Source organism: Sprattus sprattus, assembly GCF_963457725.1.
Source record: "Sprattus sprattus genome assembly, chromosome: 8".
In the NCBI taxonomy this organism is placed as follows: Eukaryota; Metazoa; Chordata; class Actinopteri; order Clupeiformes; family Clupeidae; genus Sprattus; species Sprattus sprattus.
The window spans coordinates 13,265,198-13,287,430 of NC_137927.1; the positions used below are offsets into that span (position 1 = coordinate 13,265,198).

At 43.7% G+C, this 22,233-nt stretch overlaps 2 protein-coding genes across 5 annotated transcripts in view; one reads left to right on the plus strand and one right to left on the minus strand.

Moving 5' to 3' along the window:
- Nucleotides 1-8,172: 8,172 nt before the first annotated feature.
- LOC308369154 (BTB/POZ domain-containing protein KCTD19-like) lies at nt 8,173-14,159 on the plus strand (the record flags this gene model as incomplete). Its single annotated transcript, XM_080843499.1, has 13 exons — nt 8,173-8,242; nt 8,584-8,772; nt 9,306-9,428; nt 9,600-9,804; nt 9,903-10,051; nt 10,152-10,267; nt 10,450-10,592; nt 10,689-10,772; nt 11,664-12,040; nt 12,302-12,439; nt 13,256-13,407; nt 13,640-13,738; nt 14,142-14,159. The coding sequence occupies 13 exons, from the start codon at nt 8,173-8,175 to the stop codon at nt 14,157-14,159; spliced, it is 1,863 nt and encodes a 620-aa protein (XP_080699625.1).
- Nucleotides 14,000-22,233, minus strand: part of plekhg4 (pleckstrin homology domain containing, family G (with RhoGef domain) member 4) — a 59,077-nt gene continuing 50,843 nt past the window's right edge. For 2 of the 4 annotated variants that reach the window (XM_080843854.1, XM_080843851.1), the window contains exons 15-24: nt 20,242-20,491; nt 19,055-19,144; nt 18,474-18,698; nt 17,876-18,046; nt 17,313-17,493; nt 16,910-17,026; nt 16,556-16,804; nt 16,032-16,228; nt 15,377-15,436; nt 14,000-15,177 (exon numbers count right to left, since the gene is read on the minus strand). In XM_080843854.1, the coding sequence (XP_080699980.1) occupies nt 15,398-15,436; nt 16,032-16,228; nt 16,556-16,804; nt 16,910-17,026; nt 17,313-17,493; nt 17,876-18,046; nt 18,474-18,698; nt 19,055-19,144; nt 20,242-20,491 (1,519 nt within the window). In that variant the 3' untranslated portion in view covers nt 14,000-15,177; nt 15,377-15,397. The remainder of the gene's footprint in view (nt 15,178-15,376; nt 15,437-16,031; nt 16,229-16,555; nt 16,805-16,909; nt 17,027-17,312; nt 17,494-17,875; nt 18,047-18,473; nt 18,699-19,054; nt 19,145-20,241; nt 20,492-22,233) is intronic. The other 2 variants (XM_080843853.1, XM_080843852.1) reach the window with 2 other exon arrangements.

Here is a 22,233-nt window from a genome sequence, read left to right on the forward strand (position 1 = left end):
CAGTCACAAACCTGCTTGACTGCTTCCACACAGGAAAGCGTTTGGACACAGAAATAACACATCTGCCACAGTCCGCCCTGCAAGGGAAGGGCTTCTGTGTTCTGCCAGCTCCACTGAGCCACAATGAGGGAATTGTGACTGAAGACGGACGAGACATTATCCCCTGCCCACGAACAGGGTCTAATGTTCCACAATAACATCAAGCTGGGTGGGCAACGGTGTGTATGTGTGAGTGTGTGTGTGTGTGTGTGTGAGTGTGTGACCAGCAGTGCTACCAGCAGCATGCACTGCCTCTCTCCAAGCCCACACCAAGCAGCAGACTGCCGTCCCTCTGCAGCAACCCGGCTGCTGGGGGAAAGGAACAGGAAGCTGACGCCGGTCCCTTGTTGTCATGGCAGCCCAAGCAGTAAACAAAATAACACTTCAGCACCTGGCTCCAGCCGTCCTCCTCTCCCTCCACTGTTTGTAACCAAACACACACAGTTCATGGCAACGCTTGTTTGGGACATCTCCTTGGAAGCCTCTAATCAAAAACATATCTAGCGCAACCGGGCGATCCGTTCAAGCCCAATCTTTGTTGCCTGCCGTCATGGGTTGATGAATAGTATCGCAAACGAGTCAGACGTGCTCTCCAAAGGGCCTCCTCGAGTCATTGCTGCCCTGTGGGCTGCCGTAGCAGCGGTTGGCTACGGTAAACGGCCTGATTAATTACCCGCTAACTTCAGCCCGCACCAAGCCACGCCAGGCTCGGGTGGCTGTTGACATAAGCGGCTTCACATGTCAACTGACGACAGCCTGGGGTGCTCGGGGCGGAACAGCCAGCGTTTAGGGACAGCGGCGGCGGTTCGTTCAGCGGATGCCGATGACATGATAGCAGTGAAGGCGGCACTCAGGCTTTCTGCACCGCTGCCGGGGAGGGAGGGAGCCCCATCTCCAAGTCTGAGTCTGAGTTTGGGTCTGTCTGACTGCCTCTCTGGGTGAGGGTTGTGAGAAGCAACCGGGAGAGGTCAGACTAGAGACTATTCCCCTAATAGTACAGGGGATAACCAGCTGGAGGAGACGGAAAAGTGCATGCATACATTCTGGGCACTAATATACTTGTTTTTAAAAGATATAACGGAAAAGCTTGTGTTAGCCTAGACCGCTGTTTAGGTATCAGTTCAAATCACTGAGTCAAATTCTAGGCCAGTCAGAGATGCACAAATCAAAAAGCTATTTTATCTAAATAAACAAAATGTTCCCCTTTCTTTCATTTATATTTTTTGGTTTAGTTTTATGTAACAAACATGTTCCAGCAAATTAAACATTGTTTCTACTATGCAAAGACCAATAAAGAAAAAACACTTCTGAGTGCTTTTATGCCAGTTTAGAATGTAATGCTCTAAATCCCCTATAAACAACACAAGAAAAACATTATTTTATAAGGGCTGACATTTTGGTAATCCTACAGTGTTCTACAGAGTTTATTATCGAAGACAATTAAACAGCTGTCACAAATAAAGCAATTAAAGATTTATATGGCAACAGCAGTACATGGATGCTAAGATAATAAAATCATTTGAGTGCCAAAAAATAAGAATAAAAGTTAATTCAAATGAAATCAATGTTGGGGGACACAGTTGTAACATGCTTCATTTCTCAGCTTGTGTCTGGCCTAATGAGAGGAAACTCATAGACGTGTAATAGCATCAGCATGCTACATTCAACACTTCAGCTTGTTTCAATCTCTGTCAAAAGTTATAGACAGAAGTAGTTTTTGTGGGGCAACTTTGTAACTCTTAAGTGTTAATTTTGATGCGTTTTGACAGGAACATAAGTAACAGGTGGTTGTGATCAGTGATTTCCAAACTAGATACTAGTATAATTATAAGCTGCATATAATGTAATACATTCCAATTATTTTAGGAAATATTATGAGATCGGCCGGGGACATTTGTACCATGCATTACAATCGGTTTCAACCATTAAGCGTAGCTAGCATGTGAAATAGGCTAGCCACTTTTGTGACACCCTTGGTTTGTAAGTAACTATCTCACTGGTATTTTGAAAACAAATGTAAATTGACAATTAACAGAACAACCCTTATTTCAACACTATCTTGTTCCTGTAAATGTAACTTTACCTCTTGTCCTTGAACACTGTTTCAACTCTCACCGACACGTTACATCTGTCTCCAATGGCACTCACTGCATTTAAATGAAAATTAGAGAAAAAGTAAGACACATGTTCTAGGATTAGTAGTAGTATAGAGATAAAAGATGTATGTTAGACAAAAAGTACAAAAAAAGCAAAAAGTGTTACAATTATATCTGGTCTCTCCTACTTCACCAGAAGGATAAATGTGAAAGACGGCAAAAGTCAATATATGGTGAAATAACATGAAAACATTTCACAACTGAAAACAAGGTAATCAAAACAGACAGACACACAAACACACTCACACTCACACTCTCCCTCTCTCTCACACATACACACATTGAGTTCTTAACAACCTTGGGCATGCCCAGTTTTGACTGAGCAAAGCCGTATCATGTTAGAGAAGTGCTTGGCCCTGCCCTGTGTCACTGGGAGGCCTACTCAGGGCCATGCCTGACTACTGAATAAGCCTCTCTGGAGAACAGGTGTTTGCTCTCCAAACATGCTCAGCACTGCAACAATAACAGGCACCTGCAGTGGGGGGTTTGTGTGTGTGTGGAAGAGGGGCAGGAGCAGGTCATCTGATGACGAATAGTGAGCTTTACTTTTGACATGTGAGCATCCGCCCAAGCTGCCTAGGCCTTGTGTTTGCTCTCTGAATATGACACATACCCTTAGAGCCTAGGAGGAATACCAAGCCTGTGATACGCACATGCCAATCTTCAGGTAATAAGCTTGGAATGATCTCCTCTGACAAAAGTGGAATTTGCATGAATAATATGCCATGCTATTTTTGACATAATCAGTATTACTTCATTGTCATTCAATGGTTTGTGTCATTTTGTAGAGGTCACACTGTGCACTTACATAGGGCAAATAAGCACAGCCATTTAACCATTCAAAGAAATGCTATAACAGCGAAAAGGACTTACACTACGTAGGTAATTTGTTCTCCCCTTGAGATCAAACTGTTACAAAGGGCAGAGAGGGAGAGAAGGAGAAGAGATAATCAGAATCAAGCCGATTCATACATGCATCAGCATAAAACATATTGGCATACATGCAGCGTATATACATGATACATACAAGATTACAAGATACGAGATCTCATGATACATAAAAGATGTGCATACATGCTGCAAATATACACACGACATTACATGATACATATAAGATGTGCATACATGATAAGTACAAGATTGATAGTGGATAAAAATGAAGAGCCACTATTCAAAGCGTTGATTGTAGAAGTTTAGTGGGCATACTGTGTGCTCATAAATCAAGCACTCTTCTCTAAATGACTTTACCTGCGGATCCACTCCTCGTGAACTAAGATTTGCCAAGCCTCCACACCTTCACCTAGGCCAGTGTTTGGCTCCTTCCTGCTGTAGCCATGGCTACCAACAATGCTCGCATCAACGCAAGGAGGTAAGCTTGTTTTTCACAGTTTGGGTTTTTAAAGTAGTGGGTCCAGACAAGATCTTTCTGCCTTTGGTTGTTTAATGAGGGTAGGCTGAGATTTTTTTTTAAATGGGTGAGTTGTTGACAGGTACAGCAGATTGGGTATGCAGGGGTCGCTGTTATTGAATGAAAGGCATTGGTGCAGAGAAAGAAAAAAGAGCTCTTCATACCGACACTGAGAGGTGAGATGCTGTGCTAATGGAGGAATTGTGTGATCTTTGAAGGAAGTGAGGATAGACATTTGGGCCCTAATTTGATTTGTGAGCAAAGTCTTTCACGCATTAACTAAAGCTATTGTGTGGCATGTGGGAGCATTGCACTGACCCACCCGTGTCTGCGCTTAGGATTTTTCTAATGGTATTAAATTAGCAAAATTATTTTGCCAAGTTATTAAATTAGCTTTAGTTCATGTGCAGCGGACTCGTTGCCCTGCTCGTTCCCTGCAATGAGCGTGTCAGTCAGTCAGGCACAGGCCTTGTGAATGATAAACATTTATATAAAAAACAGGAAAAAGGAAAGCAATCAAAAAGGCATATTTTCTTCCAGGGTGAGTTCAAGAGCAGTTAACACAATGGCAGAGGGAGAATTCAAAACCTTGTCTGAGTCAGCCTTACTCACAGAGAAACATTTAGCTCCCAAAACAGCTAGCTCCACACAGGTATGACACCAAGCCTTTTCTTTCTTACTGTCTCTATAATACACAATTACACACACACACACACACACACACACACACACACACACACACAAATGCATGCGAGCCTTTGCTACTGTCAATCATGCTCAAAAACATGCTGTGTATATATTTACAAAAATATTGCTGTTGAATTTCAGGAATCGGTACAGGACTCCTCCAATGGTGAGAGCTTTAAAGCAGGTAAGGGCCTTGTGTGGCTCTTAGACTCTGGTAAGAGTATGTGTAGCTAAGATTGGCAATTGGGTTACACTCCAGTCTTGCTGTGTTTCAGAATACAAACTTCTTCCCAGACCCACACACTCGTCGTCACTACGCACCACTCTTTCTCCCAAACCCTCCAGAGGAGAACGGAGGGTAACCTTTCTCGAGGACTACACAAACGTCCACATTTCAGACAAGGACTTGTCCATAGATAACACCAGTCATGTGGCGCAGGATACATGCTCAAAGAAACAGGCCTTTTTGACAACACCCTCTCAAGTCAGGTCATCCATCTTCCTTCAGGGCCCTTATCTTAGTGGGCAAATACGGACTAAAAACCAAAGCCCCAGCATATGCCTCTCCGTGTCAGATCTGGCTCCACGCACACTTACTGACATAACACACTTCCAGACAGAGATGGAGGCCAGCATCAACAGACTGCTTCAACTCACCACCGGTAAGCAAGCAGAGAAGACCAACAACACAACAGCCATTAATTTTGATTGCATTTGTTGTGTAATTGTGTGATTATTTGTACAATAAGTTGTTAACATATTAGTGTTGTGCTTTGGTCCTCCATGTGTAGCAAAATGGTATATTCAAGATGTAGCCACAAGGGGGCATGATTGCAGAGGGAGACAGAGGTTTCAATAACCTGTTCTGTTCAGAGAGTGTGTTTTCAAAACGGAGGCCATACCATTCCATTACAGTAATTTGTGTATTAAAAAGAAAGAGCCATGATATGTCAATTCTTCCTGCAGATCTGGAAATAGCAACTATTGTTCCTGATAAATCTGCAGTTGACTATGATGGATGTGGAGTGTTTCCACTGTGGAATGCCTTCCAGCCAAATCTATCTGAAGACAGACCCCTGGAGGTGGATGGATATAACTGCACACTGAAGCCAAAGCAATGTGCTGAAGATAAAGCTCTCAGGTTTATGGCATTACCATCATCCGTTTCTCCCCAAGGCCTGATGAATGCACCGCAGAACATCATTCCTTCAGACCACAACAAACAGATCTCTGCATCACGACTGATGACTCACAGAAGAGAGGAACCCACAGAAACCAGCAAGGTCAATCTTATCAGCTGCCTCAAGTTTAGAGGAAACAGATCACTGAAGTGCCTCTAAATAATCAGAATTGAGTGTACACAACATGGGGAATATGTACTAACAATGTAATGGAATACTAAATACTAAACTTTTACTTAAACTTAAAGTTTAGTTTTTTAAACTAAATACTTTTATAAAAATTGTATTATTATTACATTAACAATATTACCGTCAGATAAACCAGATGACTCAAACATGCACTTCATGGGGGTATTTCCTTAGACTAGGCTATAAGAAGTTTGAAGAAGAATACCAACTTCACATTCAGGAAATGCCACAACTCACCTGGCATTTATTACAGGTGTCTGAATTGTCTGAGGGTGCCAGCGGCTCTCTGTGTGGTAGTCGTCCACTCCCGCCAAACATCTCTGAGCTGTCTGCTGTACTGAGGGGCCTACTGGACCTCATCGACAGGCACTGGAGTGGCAACATGTCACCTCATCTCAACCCAACCTTTGTAGGTGGGTGTTGCATTAAATCTGTTCCTCACAGCTACTGACATAATGTGACATGTGCCAATGTAATACTGTATAACAACTTTAACAGTATCAATGTTATTCAAACCATACAACACCATTAATGTTTGAGGCTCACAAGTGGAATATTCTCATACAGAACAAGCCCTCAATATCCTATCAAAACTGAAGGTATCCTCCCGGAATGAGATGGAGGAGAAAGGAGATGTGAATGGCAGTGAAAGTCTAAAGATGGAGGGGGGAAGAATAGAGAATCCTGACTGCACTGAGGTTGGTCATCTGCGGAGGCAGTTGGCTCAGAAAACACAACAACTGGTCTGTATGATTATAAGTTATATACACATCGATTTAGGTTTAAGTACTGATGTGCATCCCTCAGTGAAACTTAAAAAAACGTCACGTTGTTAATCAGGCATGTCTTCAGAAACAGCTGGTCACCGCCAGGATGGACAACATCCAGTTAAAACATCAGATAAATGACTTGAGAGAGGACAACTCCTCTTGGAATAATAGTGAGTTCAACAGTCACATTTCAAGGTAACAAGATTGCTGCACAAATCCTTTGGCTGCAATGTCTTTCTAATAGTTCACAGACAATGGCAGAGTTGGCTGCAACTGCAAGGTAAAGTGCTGGATGAAGAAGAGAAACATTTCAAGGGATTAAAAGATTCAATGGAAATCCTCCAAGTAACTAACAGGTGGGTCTGGCTTGCATAAATGCTGATAACAGCAGCTGTATTTATAGATTCAAGAGCAGTATAAATATCATTGTAATATATGGGTTTCTACTTAAAATAGATTAACCTGTTTGAATTAGTCAGCACTATATCCTCCACAGGTCTCTACAACTGCTATCTCCTGCAAGAGCTGAAAAGATTTGTAATGAAGCCAGTGACTGATCAGGCCTGCCTGCACCCCTATCAGTGTATGATTACAACTTTGAAAATAAAATGAATGATAAATCATTGTTGAGTATTTTGCGGTTTATAAAATCATAATATATATATTTTTTTAATTGACAAATTATCCTCAATGATGAATGACTCAGTCCTAGCACTCTCAATTAACAGCTCGCTCACAGGTTAGCTGGTGGTTTAGTCAGTATCTCTAAAGTCTAGAGTCAAGACGAGAGAGTAATCAACGCACGCGCCACCAGTTAAATTCATGGCACGTTCCATATTGAAACGGCTGTATAATTGCATACATTATGAGAGAGAAAGGTGACATTTATTTTATATATCTGATTCATCTGACTATATATCAGATATTAACCTTGTAGGAAGTCTTAAATAGGCTGTGCATTTCTAATTTATTTCAGTGTGCGATAAACGGTGATTTATGATGAGGTTAGTGCATCGGCTAGCATTAGTTAACTATAGCTAGTTTCGGCACCCTGAATAGCTAACACGCTAATGTTAATTGTTAGCTAAATATCTTGGATACAATCATTTTTCTTTCATCATACTTACGCCGATTACTCTTTCAGTGGTTTGTCATTAAGTTTAAGTTCAGTGAGGAAGGAGGCCACACATTCGTTGCTCATGGCGGAGGACACCAAAACTTGCATTTTCAATGTTGGTGGATGTTTGTACTCCATACCGATAAATCGACTCTCCTGTTTTCAAGAGTCCTTGTTACTGAAAGAATCGGTCTCAAATGATCATGGAAGATTATTTCTGGACCGGGATGGCTTCACCTTCAGACATCTGCATTATTATATACATACTGGTAAACTGGCATCCTCATGCATATCAGAGGTCAATATTTTATATGAGCTGGCATCAACTCTACGTCTTTCATCACTGCAACAGGTGAGTGACTACCCTTTAGCTAAGGTTAGGCGCAGAAACTAATCCTTGTAGCCTAATATTGATAGAGTAAAATGCACATATCTCTAGTTAATGCTTGACTCTAGTCCATATGACTTGTCAATGTCAATAGTCCTACACAATAATCACAAGGTAAGTACACATATATCAGTTAACATTATTTTTCCGTCAACCAAGGCTTTAGAGAACCGTCAGTCAGGCAAGCATTTCCTACGTGCGCGTCCAGTAGACCTACAGGTCGCAGAGAGAGCTTCGATGTATAACTGGAAAACGCGAATTTGTAACCCTAAACAACCAGAGTCTGTGGCCAGTCCGGTCTTCACAGGTAAGCAATGCCCTCTGCTGTCTGCAACCAAATATACATGACACAATGTAACTCGCCTGTACAGTCTCAATACATCTCGCAGTAGACACTTTCAACCCTAAATATTTGCTACAAATAAATCTCTGTAAATAAGAGAGACACCCTTAAATATACCATAACATACCATATGAGTCATATAGATCTGTTGATCAACATAGAAAACTTGAAATTAATTCTTAATTTCAGGGTTCTAAGTTAGCTTTGTGGACTTTGAGTTAATCATCTTCAGAGCATTCATGCTTTTCTTTTATGACTTCATGTTAACCAATATGTATGTATTTTAATTTCCATTTGGAGAGTAGTGCATGATGCCATACCTCTGGGACTGGTGGGGACGCCTCTTGTGGACAATGATGAGGAGGTGCTGTACTGTTTCATTCCAATGGAGCAGATTCGATTATATTCCAACTTGGTGACACAGGACAACCTGTTGTGGCTGTGTAATGACATGGCTATCATCGAATGTGGGAGCCGTCTTTTCAGGTTCATAGGCAAGTTCCCGCAAGCCTGCATATGGGTCACTTTAACTCTAGCCTACATTTCTCCGCCTGATAGAAACTGTGGGCTGTTTTATAGGATCTGTAACTGGAACAGTACATAGTATATAATATTTTCACAGTGTTCAAATGTTGTGAATGTTCTTTTGCATGCCTCTTTGCCATGGATCTGTGCATAAATAATAGAAATTACACTGATATCTGCAGCATATATGAGTAGGCTACTTTTAATGATATTTCCCTTATTAAGGCACTTAAAAGAATATTCACAATATATACTGTGTATATATGACGCTGGGGTTTTACATATGTTACATGATTCATGGTTGTGTGGAGCTAGATTTTTGTCCTTTTCTAAACGTTTCTATCAATAATTTCATGATCCTTACGACTTATCCATCAATGTCCCAAAGCACACATTCCATTCATATGCCCTGTCAGTGGTGATGATAGGTCAACAGTGTGAGTGCTAGCAGCTGTTGGTAGCTGATATAAGAAGGAGCTGTGTTTGTTTTGCTTCATTAAAGCTAATTTCCTGCGCACGGGAAAGATCTTACTGCCAGAGCATTTCAGTGATTATGAGCTGCTGAGCAGTGAGGCAAAAATGGTTGGCATGACCGAGTTCGTGGAAGCACTGCAAGAACACTGTGGTGAGACACTTTTAAGACTTTTAGTTTAAAAAAAGAGATGGCTCTCTTTCAGTGTTAAGAATGTCCCTGGAATCACATTTAATGGGATCTTGATTTAATTGTATTACATAACTTGATGTCTATCTCCAATATTTCCGCTTCTCTGACATTAAATAACATCTACTATCTCAGGGATAAATAGCAACTTGTCATCAATGCTTCTGGATTCACCCCAAATGCCAGCTCTGGAATCTGTTGCTCAGCCTTTCTATATCATGACCTTTGACCTGTTAGTGAAGTACCCCGATTCTTCCCTCGGTCAGCTTCACATAGACAGCAATCTTGAAGGGAGCAGACTGTACATAACAGGATCAGGGGTTGTTTTCCAACACGTGCAGTAAGGCTATTTCACAGATAATAATAATAATAATACTTCTGAGATGTAGATACGACGAATGAGGCACTCCTTTCTTATGAATGCTGGTGTTATTCTAGGGACTGGCTGGGAACATGCTGTCTACCTCTGACAGAGGACGCCTCTCAGCTGTCTGGCCTGTGTGAGTACCTGGATGGGCAAGACGGGGCCTATCAGGCTTTCAAGGAGGCCCTTTTGGAATTCCACTACAAGAGGAAAACCTCAAGAAGTGAGACATTACAAACCTAAACCAAGAGCCTTGTTAAAAAACTGGAGGTTTTCCTTTCCTGTAACACTGGGATGGTGTTTTTCCCTGGACTGTTTTATAGGAGCATTTACTGCAAAGCCATGGTCTGCTTCGATGGCGGCATGCACGGTTTATAAAATTGTAAAAGTTTATGTTGGAACACACTGGTACGCCACTTATTTGCAAACTCTCTTGAAGGTACGTGAAATGTTACAGTGTTCTGTTGCTTTCGCAATGGCTTTTAATCAACCTTTCGTAAATCTGCTAATATGTTACGATAAATAAATCATTTGTGTGAGGTTGGTTCTCTGTTTGATGACATTGTTTTAATATGTCTGGCTGTCACAGTTGTATTACTTCATTCTGTTCCTTCCCTTCAGTATCCAGAGCTGCTGTCTAACTCTAGGAAGGTCAACTGGATCTGCTTTGGTCAGACCCTGCATGTGAAAGGAGACGGGCAAATATTCCGTCACGTTTTAAACTTCCTCAGATCTGGTCGTCTGTTACTTCCAGTTGATTTTAGGTAAAGGCTCATCTTTGAAGTGATGCTGTGGGGGTAAATACTCACCCCTTTGTCAAATGCTGTCAACGGAGTGAAGTCTATACCGATGTTTTCCAGGGAGTGGCCTTTGCTCTGCCAGGAGGTTGAAGCCTTCCAGATTCCAGCCCTCACCGGAGCTTTGGAGGATTGCGCAGACTACAGGTGATGGACTAATCATGCTAACCTCTGGTTAAAGTCACTCTTACCATCACCCTTTGGTAGTGTAAGCAGTCCATGGAAGTGTTGCAGACAGATTTAGTCTAATATTATGCATATTAATTGATGTATTCACAAATACAGTATTTGCAGTAGGAGCTGAAGTGGTGAATGCACATCATCACTTATAGCTCTTGCTTATATACTCTCAGGGCATGGTGCAGAGGGAAGGACCAGACCAGTGATGGGTCTTTCTCTTCATGTTTGGCTGCTTCTATGTCTACTGATGATGAAGACTGCTGTCTGGGGATATCATCTGATGAGGTTTGTTCTGGCCAGCTTCATATAAGCCCAATTAAAAAACAATTTGTGGGACTACTTCATTTGGTAATAATAACGCAGCACTTCTCATATCATTTAATATTGCAAATGTCAACATCGAAATTAAAGCTCCTGTGTTTTGCAGCAATAATGTGATAATGTGAATGTAATGTAATCCTTGGAATTTAATATGAGCAAACTTTTGCTGGATCTCCTTGTGAGTGTCAGTGGAAAGCAGGTGAATCTCAGATCAGGTTCAATAGCCTGAGGGTGCATTCATATGGCATATGACTTCGCATGGAAAAATAAGAACACAGTAAACAGATGAAGGTTGAAAGGCTGAGACAAAGCATGTGTGTGTATGATCCATTTCTTTTCACAGGAAAGCATGCACTTTAGTGAAGAAGAGCCACAACTGCGAGACAGCCCAGACAACTCATTCTTCCTGCTGGGCGACCCATCCAGTAGACCCTGCTCAGGAGAGCCTATTTGTGTTTCCTCTCAAAGTAATTATAGTTCTTCTAAAAGTGGGAAGACAGGGCAAACCTGTGGTGTCCCACCAGGCCCTTCGAACAGCTCCAGAGAACGGCCTCCAGAGCAGCCCAGCAACACCGTTGCATTTACAGCCAACTCCATGAGTGTCTCCAGCGATCTCTCAGCCTCCATCAGGAGCTTGCTTCAAAAGATCCGCGGCACCTGCCTGGAGAGCCTGCTACAAAGATTAAGTAGCAACATCTCGGCCTCGCAGCAACACAGTACTTCTGCACATAGGACAAAGCAGGAGTCCATCCCAAAGGAGAGGTTGGTGCAGATACTGGAGGAAACGTTGAGGAGTAGGCCCAACCTGATGATCAGGAGGCTGCCGGGGCTTACGAGCTCCAGCTGCTCAGGCCAGACCTCTGCCTCATCAGAGTCATCACTATTGGCCCAAAACAATGTATCAGCAGCAGCAGGTGTGGGACAAGCACATTCCACACCCCAATTATACATCAGCAATCTTAATCATGAGCCATACATGTAAAACTAAACCAAATGCCATTGATTTTAGAGCAGTGCAATTGCATGAGTGATGACTGTTGTAGAGTCTTGCAGTTACAATGGTACAGGTTAAGATAGTGCACAGCCTGATTTGTATGGTAAGCGTCTTTACAGGAAATGATGATAAAAGAAGTGCTGGAGGAAAGTTCTCAGTAACTGTGTTTGTGTTGCCACAGGATATGAACGGAACTGGACGGGTCTTCCCATGAGAGGCTGTGTGCTCCGGCTGACCCACCCCCCGGTGCTTGGAAGAGGAGAGCCAGGTGGCTTTTTCACCCACAGTGTCGTTTACATGGGCACCTCTCCAGACAGCAGTGAGTAGAAAGGACACGGATACCGGCTCAAAACTCTGCACTGCGTATACAAAACTGCAGTCCAGCTGCCACGATGTTACACAAGACTGACAGCTCAGTTTCTTCTAGGAAGACTGGAAAAGTTGCTGAATGAAATTCCAGTCTGTCTGCGCCATGTTTTAAAGATGATAAATGAATTATGTATATCTGTCCAACCAGCTCCTCATCCACATCTGGCTGTGACTGCGAGGGAAGATCCCAGGGGTGAGTCGCTTGGCACCTGATGAAATGCTGCTACAGATTGCATGGAAAGAACTGAAAAGTACATGTAATGAGATAGCACAGGTTGTGTTGGGGAAAATGAAGACTATTAGGTTTCAGGGGCAAGGTAACAACTGCCACTCTATGACAGATGAGGTTGTTTGTTTTGGTGCAAGACAGATTGACACCACTAGAGGGGGTAATAGCATTCCTTTCATGCCATTCACTTTGAACCTCAAGTCTTTGCTCCTTTCATTATTAAAAGGTAATATATTTGAGAAAATACCTCACGGACAGCTCAAATAAACTATCGAGGCTCTTCAGAAATGTGCACTGGCGTTCCAGAATGTTTACTTTTTGGCTCCATAGTTGTATAAGAGCAAGCACACAGGTTTTCCGTAAGAATTATTCATTCAACCAATTAGAGTGGTTGAATGTGGCTGTGTTTGATTGTGGTGTTTGATTTGTGGTTTTCCTTCCTCTGTTTGGAGAGGAGAAGAACAAAGTTAAACTCTGGAAAGATTCTGTGGTATTTCCTGCAGTAGTGTGTGGTAAACAGCGAGTCCTACCTTCCAGATGTGTCCTTTGTCCACTTCAATCTGTCTTACGAGGAGATGGTGTATGGACGGGAGGGACATGCCTTCCTGACGGGTATCATCCTGGACTCAGTGCGGTTAGACTCGCTGAACTGCACTCGGAAACTAGCCCATCTGATCTACATTCTCTGGGTGAGGAAATTACTGAAAAATGTATGTGGTCTTGCATCTGCTTCATACGACCAGCATCGAGAGAAAAATTAAAAGTCAGCTGGTTTTAATATTTATAATTAATTCATGACCTTTCCATTTATGTGGACTAAGTGCCTTGAAGGATTAAAGTCTTCTGTACATTCTCTTCAGGTCACATCTTTTTGGATAACCTTAGAGAGCACCTCTAATATCTGCTGTTTTCGTACCATAGACAGGGCAGGCTACAGCAGAGGACTTTGTGCAAGAACTGCTGAGCACCATCAGGGTCAAGCCAAATAAGAACAGGGAGAAGTTACTGCAGTGGTTGCACGTAAGCTCCCTAAAGTAGCTGTATCACTGTAGTGCCAAAACACGCACGAACCCAGCAGGTTATCTGAGCTGGCTGTCTGATTCTGATCCACAGTTCACACTGCCGCTGGCGAGACACTACAGTGAGTGCGTGAAGCTGCTGGAAAAACACTACTGCCAGACAGAGACTCTGTTTCCTTGAGATACCACAACAAGCCCAGGCCACCTAAAGGTATGAGGTCAGACCCACAGCTAGCACAGAAGACAGTGAAATGAAACACTGTTCCAGATACAAAGCAATCCATCTTTATTAAATATGTGTGAACTTGTTAGGATTAAGAAATATGACACTTGAGTACACATTCATGCTCCAGCTACAGATGGAAATTGGACTCTTTTTTTTGTTTTTGTTTCTCCTGTTGCAGTTAAGAATGGCACTTTAGTGATTCCCTGGTTTTGCTGGTTAATACATACATGTACAAAGTTACCACAGTTCTCTCCTACACACTAGAATCGCAAGGCACCAAGTGGTGCAACTATTTACAGACACTGTACAGATTGTTTTTGTCTTTTTAAATGTCAGATCTCAACAACAAAAAAAACAAGAAAGAAAAGAAAGCAGGCAAAGAAATGTGAAGTGGAAAATTGAAACGTTCTGCCTCTAAAGGGCACGCTGTCACCACATCCCTCCTGCCCCCAGCAGATAGGCTGAATCACTTGAGATGAGAGGAAGACACCACTAGCCCCTGCAAACTACCACTGGCTGCACAGGACAGGAGGCTGGCACTGGATCAGGAAAGCATTACAACAATGGCAAACAGGACAGCCTGACCACAACATGGAACTGCCAACACAGAAAAAAAAAAACTCAGGGGCCACTGACCACAGGTCAGTTGCGTGTGAAAGAAAGAACAGACATGCAAAGACCCGAACACTGAAAACTGTCAGATGTGTCAAGTCGCCTTTACAGAGTAGAGAGACGTGTTGCTTTCATAGAACGGTTGAAGAGTACACTGACACATACTCTTAATCCAAACTCAGAAATAACTTTTTCACACAAAAGGGTGCATTTCTGCTTTGTCATTTTGCAGTCTGCAGCATAAGTGGTCAAGAACAGACAAAGAAAAAAAAAGTAAACAGTTCAGAACTGCATTTTAAACTACTACAATAATTATTTACAGTTAAAGGTATAGTACAGAACACTACTTCGCCAGTACTTTTTTGAAAAGAAGATAAATACAAGAATATTTTAAAATCAACTTTCTTTAAAAAAAAAAAAAAAAAGATATAAAAGCTATGAAAGCTCAAAAGTGGCTTTGATAAAACAGTGCTATATCTCCAGCTCTTTCAGTGAGATGATATCAGACGAGATGCGCTGGCCTCCAATAAATACTCGCTTGACCCTTCTTCCTTGTGTGAGGCTGACATTGTCTTCTTGGTGAAAGCAGCTGGATACTAAACCTGTAGAGACAAGCATTGGCAAGAGTTACACGCTGTGGTTGTCTTTTTTACGGCCCTAATGAAAACAAGCCAAGAAAAAAAAGCATGGAGAAATCTTTCCATATGGTCATGCTTGGTTGTCTAGGCAATGGGCATTAAAAAAAAGATGGAGGGAGATGGATGATTGAGCCAAACATGTGAAAAGCATTGCCTCACTTACTCAAAAGCAGGATTACAGCAATCACACTATAGTGGATGGGCCTATGATTTGAGCTGTTTTCTGTAGATGGAAGGAGAGAAGCGCTGGTTAATGAGGGGTTATGGGAATGTTAAAGGTCTTTTTACATGATGCAAGGCCACTGACATACACACAGCACACACAGAGGTCATGGGAAGGGTATTCAGTTGTCTGTGTGTGTGGGTGGATTATATTTTAGTAATTGTGTAAAACAGAATTAAACATCTTTCCTTGCCCCTGTTATGAGAGGATTCAAGATGGTATGAGGGCATCATTCATGCTAAAACATGCAGGTGACAACAAGGCACAACCAAGTTGGTGTACTGTTCAGTGTGAGTTAATAACGTTAGCAGTCAAAAGGCCTCCTTGATAGTAGAGTAGTGAAAGAGTAGATACGGTTGCAGAGACTTCTTTGACTGTGATGGATGATCAGGTCCCAAGACAGAGGATAACCCCACATCAAATAGTCTCATCACACCCAAGCAAGCACAGGCATCACAAGCCATAAAATGGCAGTGATGTTTATAACTATATCTGATAGCAAGGACAGCAAGCCAGAACAACCACTGCAGAGTTTTGGTTGGGGGGTATCGAAGTGCACACACACACACACACACACACACACACACACACTCACCGCTGAAATGTACTGGCTGTTGAAGCGGGGCTTGTCCTCGACGGGCGAGGCGACGGCCGAGTAGCAGGAGGGCTCATAGGGGGAGCTGGGCTCCTCGGAGAGCGCCTCGGGGAGGTGACTGGACACACAGCCGCTGTCCGAGCCGCTGGAGCCGCCACCTGACAGACATTGTGAAGATGAGCCTGAGCTCTCAGTGGCTGTGGGAAGCCAGTAGTGTGTCAGCACAGGAATCAGATACAAGTCTACTGAAATGTGTAATTTTAGTGTAGGTATTTCTAGAAAATTTGATTTGTTTGTTACATCTGACCCTGGATGCATTTGCTGTGATCAGTAAGGATGGACTAAGCAAAACTCCCCCTAGTGTTGGTTTGTGTGAATGGCAGTGCCCCCTACAAAGACCTACATGGACTAAATTAGCAGTAGTCAGGTCTTGTTATTGTTAAACTGTGGCACATTGATAATGGGTGACGGCTGGTATGTTGCTATGCTGTAGTTGTGCTGGTTATTTCAGAGTGGTAACGTACTCATGGAAGGTTGGCTGCTGGTCTCGTGCTCCAGCTCGTCCTCCTCGATGCAGGGGCTGATGAGCCTGTCCCCAGGCATCAGGGACTGGCTGATGTACATGTGCAGGTTAAGGGGCCCAAGCAGTGAGGAGGAGGGGGGTCCGCCGGCCGCCTGGGGGCCGCTTACTGACGTGCTCACCGACGCTGCCCGCTTGAAGGGGTTGGAGTGGTCGAAAAGCGACACGGCGATGGACGCCCGTGTTCTGGCTCCTGGTTCAAACAAACAGTATTTGTAATGTTGGACAGTGGACAACGAAAACAAACCATTATATTGGTAACTTTAAAAAATATAACTGTGCTGTATTTCAGTTATACCTCTGCCCTTCATGATGTAGTCGATAGCCCTGTCATTGATAGCAGCATCGCTCGGCTTAATGTCCAGAAAGGGCTTGTTCCCTACTCCCATTGACACCATCTCCTGCATGCGGAGCTCTGCAGAGAAGCAGAACAAAAAACTATCAATTCGTGCACTAGCTTAAAAGCAACACCTTTGTTGAGAAGCAATACCAGAGAATTTGCATTTCAATTTAACGCTTGACACATAGCTGCAAGCTCATGGTAAACCAATCCTTGTGAGATTCAAATAACTTTCAGCCCCCGACATGTTCCCCTTGGCCCGGAGCGGCCGAGGATTGAGCGTCTGAATAAAACATGGTTTGTGGGGAGCTGGGGTTGCGGATTGCCAGGTGTAACAGGAGAGCTCCTCTCTATAAGTCACCTTTGTTTCGGGTGGCCTGCTGCCACAGGATCCTGGCAATGTCGGAGGTCCAGGCATGTTTGATCTCAACCGTGCCAGCCTGCAGAATGTACGTCTGGTTCTTTGAAGTTCTCCTGCGGAACCAGATCTCGAAGCGCAAGGCATTGTCCCCCGAGGTTTCCGTCATGCCCACATCGGCTGTCTATAAAACAACCAAGAGGTTTTTTTTTAGGGTAAGGTAAAATACACGGTATTGACTTGGCAAGGAAAAGCAAGGGCAGCACTCTGCTTTAGGGCATTCAAGGGTGTGTGTGTGTGTGCATGTGTGTTTGTATGTATACACACTTGCGTGCATCCAATTGAGTTTTAAGGAATTACACTTCAATGTGCTTAGATCAGCAGATGTACTGAGGCATCCTGCTGGCAGATTATCCACCATTCTGCTGAGGCTTGATTCTTTAGTGCTAGCTTTGTAGCAAACACTTTCATATGCTACCACACAGCAGTTTTAGGCAAACAGTGATGTGTACTTCAATATGTATAGTTAAATACCGTAATTCTGGGACATAAAGATCTTATCTTACCTTAAAAGAGTGCTTGTAGATGTAAACATCAAGGCCTCCCACGACGCGTTTGGGTTTGCTGAACAGAACCAAGTCCTCAAACAGGAAGACGTGTCTCTGGCACTTTTTCCTCCCGTACCAGATGGTGAACTCGTCCTGCTTCACCAGCTGGCCCTGCTCCTTCAGATTGACCTTTTCACGGCAACAACAAGGAGAGATTCTTACATCTGAACTTCTAATGCTCAAAACACAACTTGGTCATCATAAATGGGTGCTTTTCCGGATGGAATAGTGTATTCATAGCAACTCAAAACAACAGTTAGACCATAAAAGTATAAATATGGCAGGTCAATTGAGAACATGTTATGAGCAGGCATACATTACTAGTCAAACTGGAATGGGCCTGAGGAAGTTAATAGGTTACATTAAAGGCTGAGGGAACAGATATTTGTATAGCACTTGTCTTTCGACTCTCCAGACTCAAGGTATGTTTTTACAGTTAGCATCTACAGCCACCCATTTAATGTCTATTGCCTTTATCACTGGACTATACAGCTGGCCAAATGAGACTCAGCTCCAGCACTGTGTAATACCAGCTAGGAACATAAGGTGCACCTACATCGCAGTCGCGGATGGCGTCCATGGCGAGCAGGTCGTTGCCGTGACGCAGCTGGAACTTGACCATCTCGGCAGCGGCGCAAAGGTAGCCCATCTCCTGCTCTTGAGCCTCACTGACCTCCTTGATCAGGTCCTTGAGCAGCAGCGCGTACTTGCTCATGCGCTGGATGGGCTTCAGCAGATAAGAGGCCAAGTCCATTTTATCGCCCAGCTCCAGCTGCTTATGCTGCGGATGAGGAGGAGGGCAAGGTTAGTCCGGGAATTAACTGTAATGTCTGGTTGGCTGCTGTTCTGTGTTGTTCTCAAATGCTGACGAAGCAGACATACCCAAGAGCACTGAGTCACCTACATAAACTGTACTTTGGCGTACTCTCAATGGCTTTGGCAGAGATGGAGGATAAGAAATGCAAAGGTCATTTACCACTTGAGTTTGACTTAATAGCAAACGTATCTGCATCCACTCGGCTCTGTAGATAATGGCTGCCTTGTACTGCATAGGTTTATGGCGAGCCTCCATGTATAACATGCCATGGTGAAGACATTATGCAGTGCAGTGCTGAGGGCTTTGGTGTAGTCACTCACCCTGAAGAAGCAGTTCCCATGGCTGGCCAACAGCGCGTCTGACTTGGGCTTGTTCTTGCTGTACAGAGCATACAGTCCAAACTGGTCTTGCTGCGATTTATGAGAAAAGACAATATTTTTAGACGTCATCCTGCAAACCAGCCACTTTCCCGTTTGACCCCAAGAATACCTCCCTTGTTCTCAGGGAACTGGGTAATAAAGAAAAGCAGACATTGATGTTCTGTGTGTTGCCACGTCAGTTTTATTTGAGAGTATTTTTTGTGATGGGGGCAAATTGTTTTATGGTGTGCTTTACTTTCATACAAAATGTACCATAATGTTAAAAGTGTCACCCATTGCCAAGACTCTGTCTGGTTGTTTTAACATTCCTAATGCTCTGTGCTGTAACCTCTCCTTGACGAGCCTTTATTAGTGTCCAACCTTTCTTTCTTCAGCGTTCCCTGCTGTGGAAAATCAGTATAATAAACCCCACCGTTCTAAATCAAAATGCTACGCTCAAGCCAGCAGTCTAAAAGGGCCACAAATATGAGGCTGGAACATAGAGGGATGCAGAGCCATGGGCACTAGAACTTCTAACGTTTTTTTCAATTCTGTCTCAATGTGGCTGTCTTCGATTTCCTTTGATTTCTGAGTGTTTGGTAGTTATGAGCGAGTTCCACAGCCTGGGGCAAAGAGCAGAGAGAAGAAGAGTGAATAAAGAAGGGGGGGGGGGCTGAGGTGTCGGTCGACGCACTGCCAATACCAGAGCCACCTAGAGTTCCCCCATCTGTTTGTGCAGCTGCTCTTTGCTTCAGAGAATAAGCCCAGGTAAGAGCGCAAAGCACAGGGAGGGTCGTCACAGCAACAATGGGCATGGGGGACTCTGGCCCTCTATGTCTCTCAATGCTACTGAACAACATGACTGCTGCTTCTCAGAACCCTGTCTGCTATTTCATTTCCATATTTTTTTTCTGATGATTTGAATCACTCTAAACTTGAACATCAAGCCCCCCTTGTCTTCGCTAAGTTCTAATATCCTTTTAACCTTCTGAGTCATTATGCTTGTACGCGTATCAGGAATGTCTGTGTGTATGATAAAATCTGCACGTATGCGTGTAATCTGCTGCTGGTGTCTATGTATGTGGGTGAATATGTGTGCAGTGTCTATATGAGGGCATGTGAATGAGTGAAGGGGAGCAAGCTCTTACGTGGCGCAGGAAGCAGTGGCTGACACGCAGCGGGTGGTTGCAGCAGCTCTCCAGCTCCTTGAGGAAGTACTGGCTGTGGAAGTCCACCAGCTTCTCCAGGTTGCCGAAGATGACGCTGCGCTTGCCCCGCAGGTCCTGTGGCAGGTCGGCGCGCTCCATCTCAGGGAAGTAGTGGTCGATGATGTAGCGCAGCGAGCGCACATACTCCCGCTCCGTCGTCACCATCTCGTCTACGATGTGACGCAGCTTACTGTGAGGAGGAGAGAAACATGGCTGTTACCTCAAGTTACCACCCTTACAATCAAACTTCTCCACTTGAAAATGTACTCCAATTTAAGACCATGTAGGCCTGTTAGATAATGTTTACTTTGGAGGTACTTTCAACAGGTCTAATTGAGAAAAGTGAATTTAAACAGAATTCACAAAAGTGTATGTTTTATTTGTTAAGTATATTACTTTTCCCAAAAATAGTTTATAAAAGTACATCATTAATGAATACAGACAATGAATAAAATGATGACCTTTTCATTAAACCAAATAAAGACTGAAAGACTGAAAAACAATGTTGGTCTTTGTCTTCTTAGTACTTTGAATTGAATTATTAGGCAGCCAATCAAATATTATCTAACCAATCTAATATTTTTGTTAACTGAATCCCGAGGTTAATCTGCAGGCTAATCTCTGCAATGAAACTTGATGCTTTTGTTTAATGCTTGGCTTGGACACTTACAAAGGGCCAGTCTGGTATGATGAAGGCCACATAAATGAATGCAAGCAATCAATCAGGGTAAAGAGATCATATCAGGAGGCTCACTCTGGAGTAGGGTCAGAAGATATGATCACAGCCCAGAACACAAACAACCCCTTTCCACTGGTCGTCTGACCCACACAAACAGAGCAGCAGGCCTTGATAGAGGCTGCCAGAGAAAAACATGCTCCGTGTGTTTTGGTGGGGTAGTGTCTATGTGGAGCCAGAGCTGCGATAGGCTGTGTTTACGGCGCGAGCGGTGAGCTAATCGCAGCCTCAGAGGACATTACGGCTTATTCCCCTCTCTATGGGGTACCGGGCATCTGTCTGCTGTCTATCGCCAGTCTGCTACAGCCAGCCCAGGCCAGACATCGAGCCCATAGAGGGGGCATGTGGCGAGCTACACACACACCAGAGGAGAGACAGAGACAGGGACAGGGAGGCGTGATGGGCAGGAACAGGCCGAGCAGGGAAAGGGAGGAAGACGGAGACGGAGTCTACAGCTGAAGTGAGAGCGGGACAGAAATAGAGCGGCCCGTCTATGGCCACACATAGAGCCCCCTCCTCCTCCTCCCTCTGCTCCTCCACACAGACCAGGCTGGGGAAGTTCACACACTCTTTCTTACACACTCACAGTGCCCCTCTGCCTAGAATGACTACCGATATGCTCATATACACTTTCTCTGTCCCCCTGTGTCCTCCCTGAATCTGTTCACACATGCATACATACACACATACACACACACACAGCTCCTTTCACACCCTTGCCCTGCGGTGGCCTCACATTCTGACGCCACAGTGGAGTAGCAACACTGCATGAGTCTGTGTGTGTGTGAGGGGACTGTCAGCTACCTCCTGGGAGTCTCGCTCCATCAAGCCCAAGTTCATAGACTGTCTTGAGGCCTGCGCTGGGGGAAGCCTTGCTCAGATTTCATTTCCAATAAAGCACGCTTGCTGCTTGAGCCCTCCGCTTCATCTCGCAAAGCGTCTCATTGCTGTGAGGAAGGCTCAGTTTCAGCAGAAATGAAGTCATCCCTTCACAAGAAACTAGATAAAGCTATCCTCCACCAAAACAGTGCCAACACAAAAAAACTAACTGAAAGTAAAATTCTTGTTCTGAGTTACGAGGTATCTCCTCGGCTAGGAGATTTTTGGGAAATCTGTTGTTCTTGCTGTATTGTTGTCTCTTTTTTTTTTTATAAACGGACAACTAAAACACTGTTCACACTTCGCTGTGTAGTTCC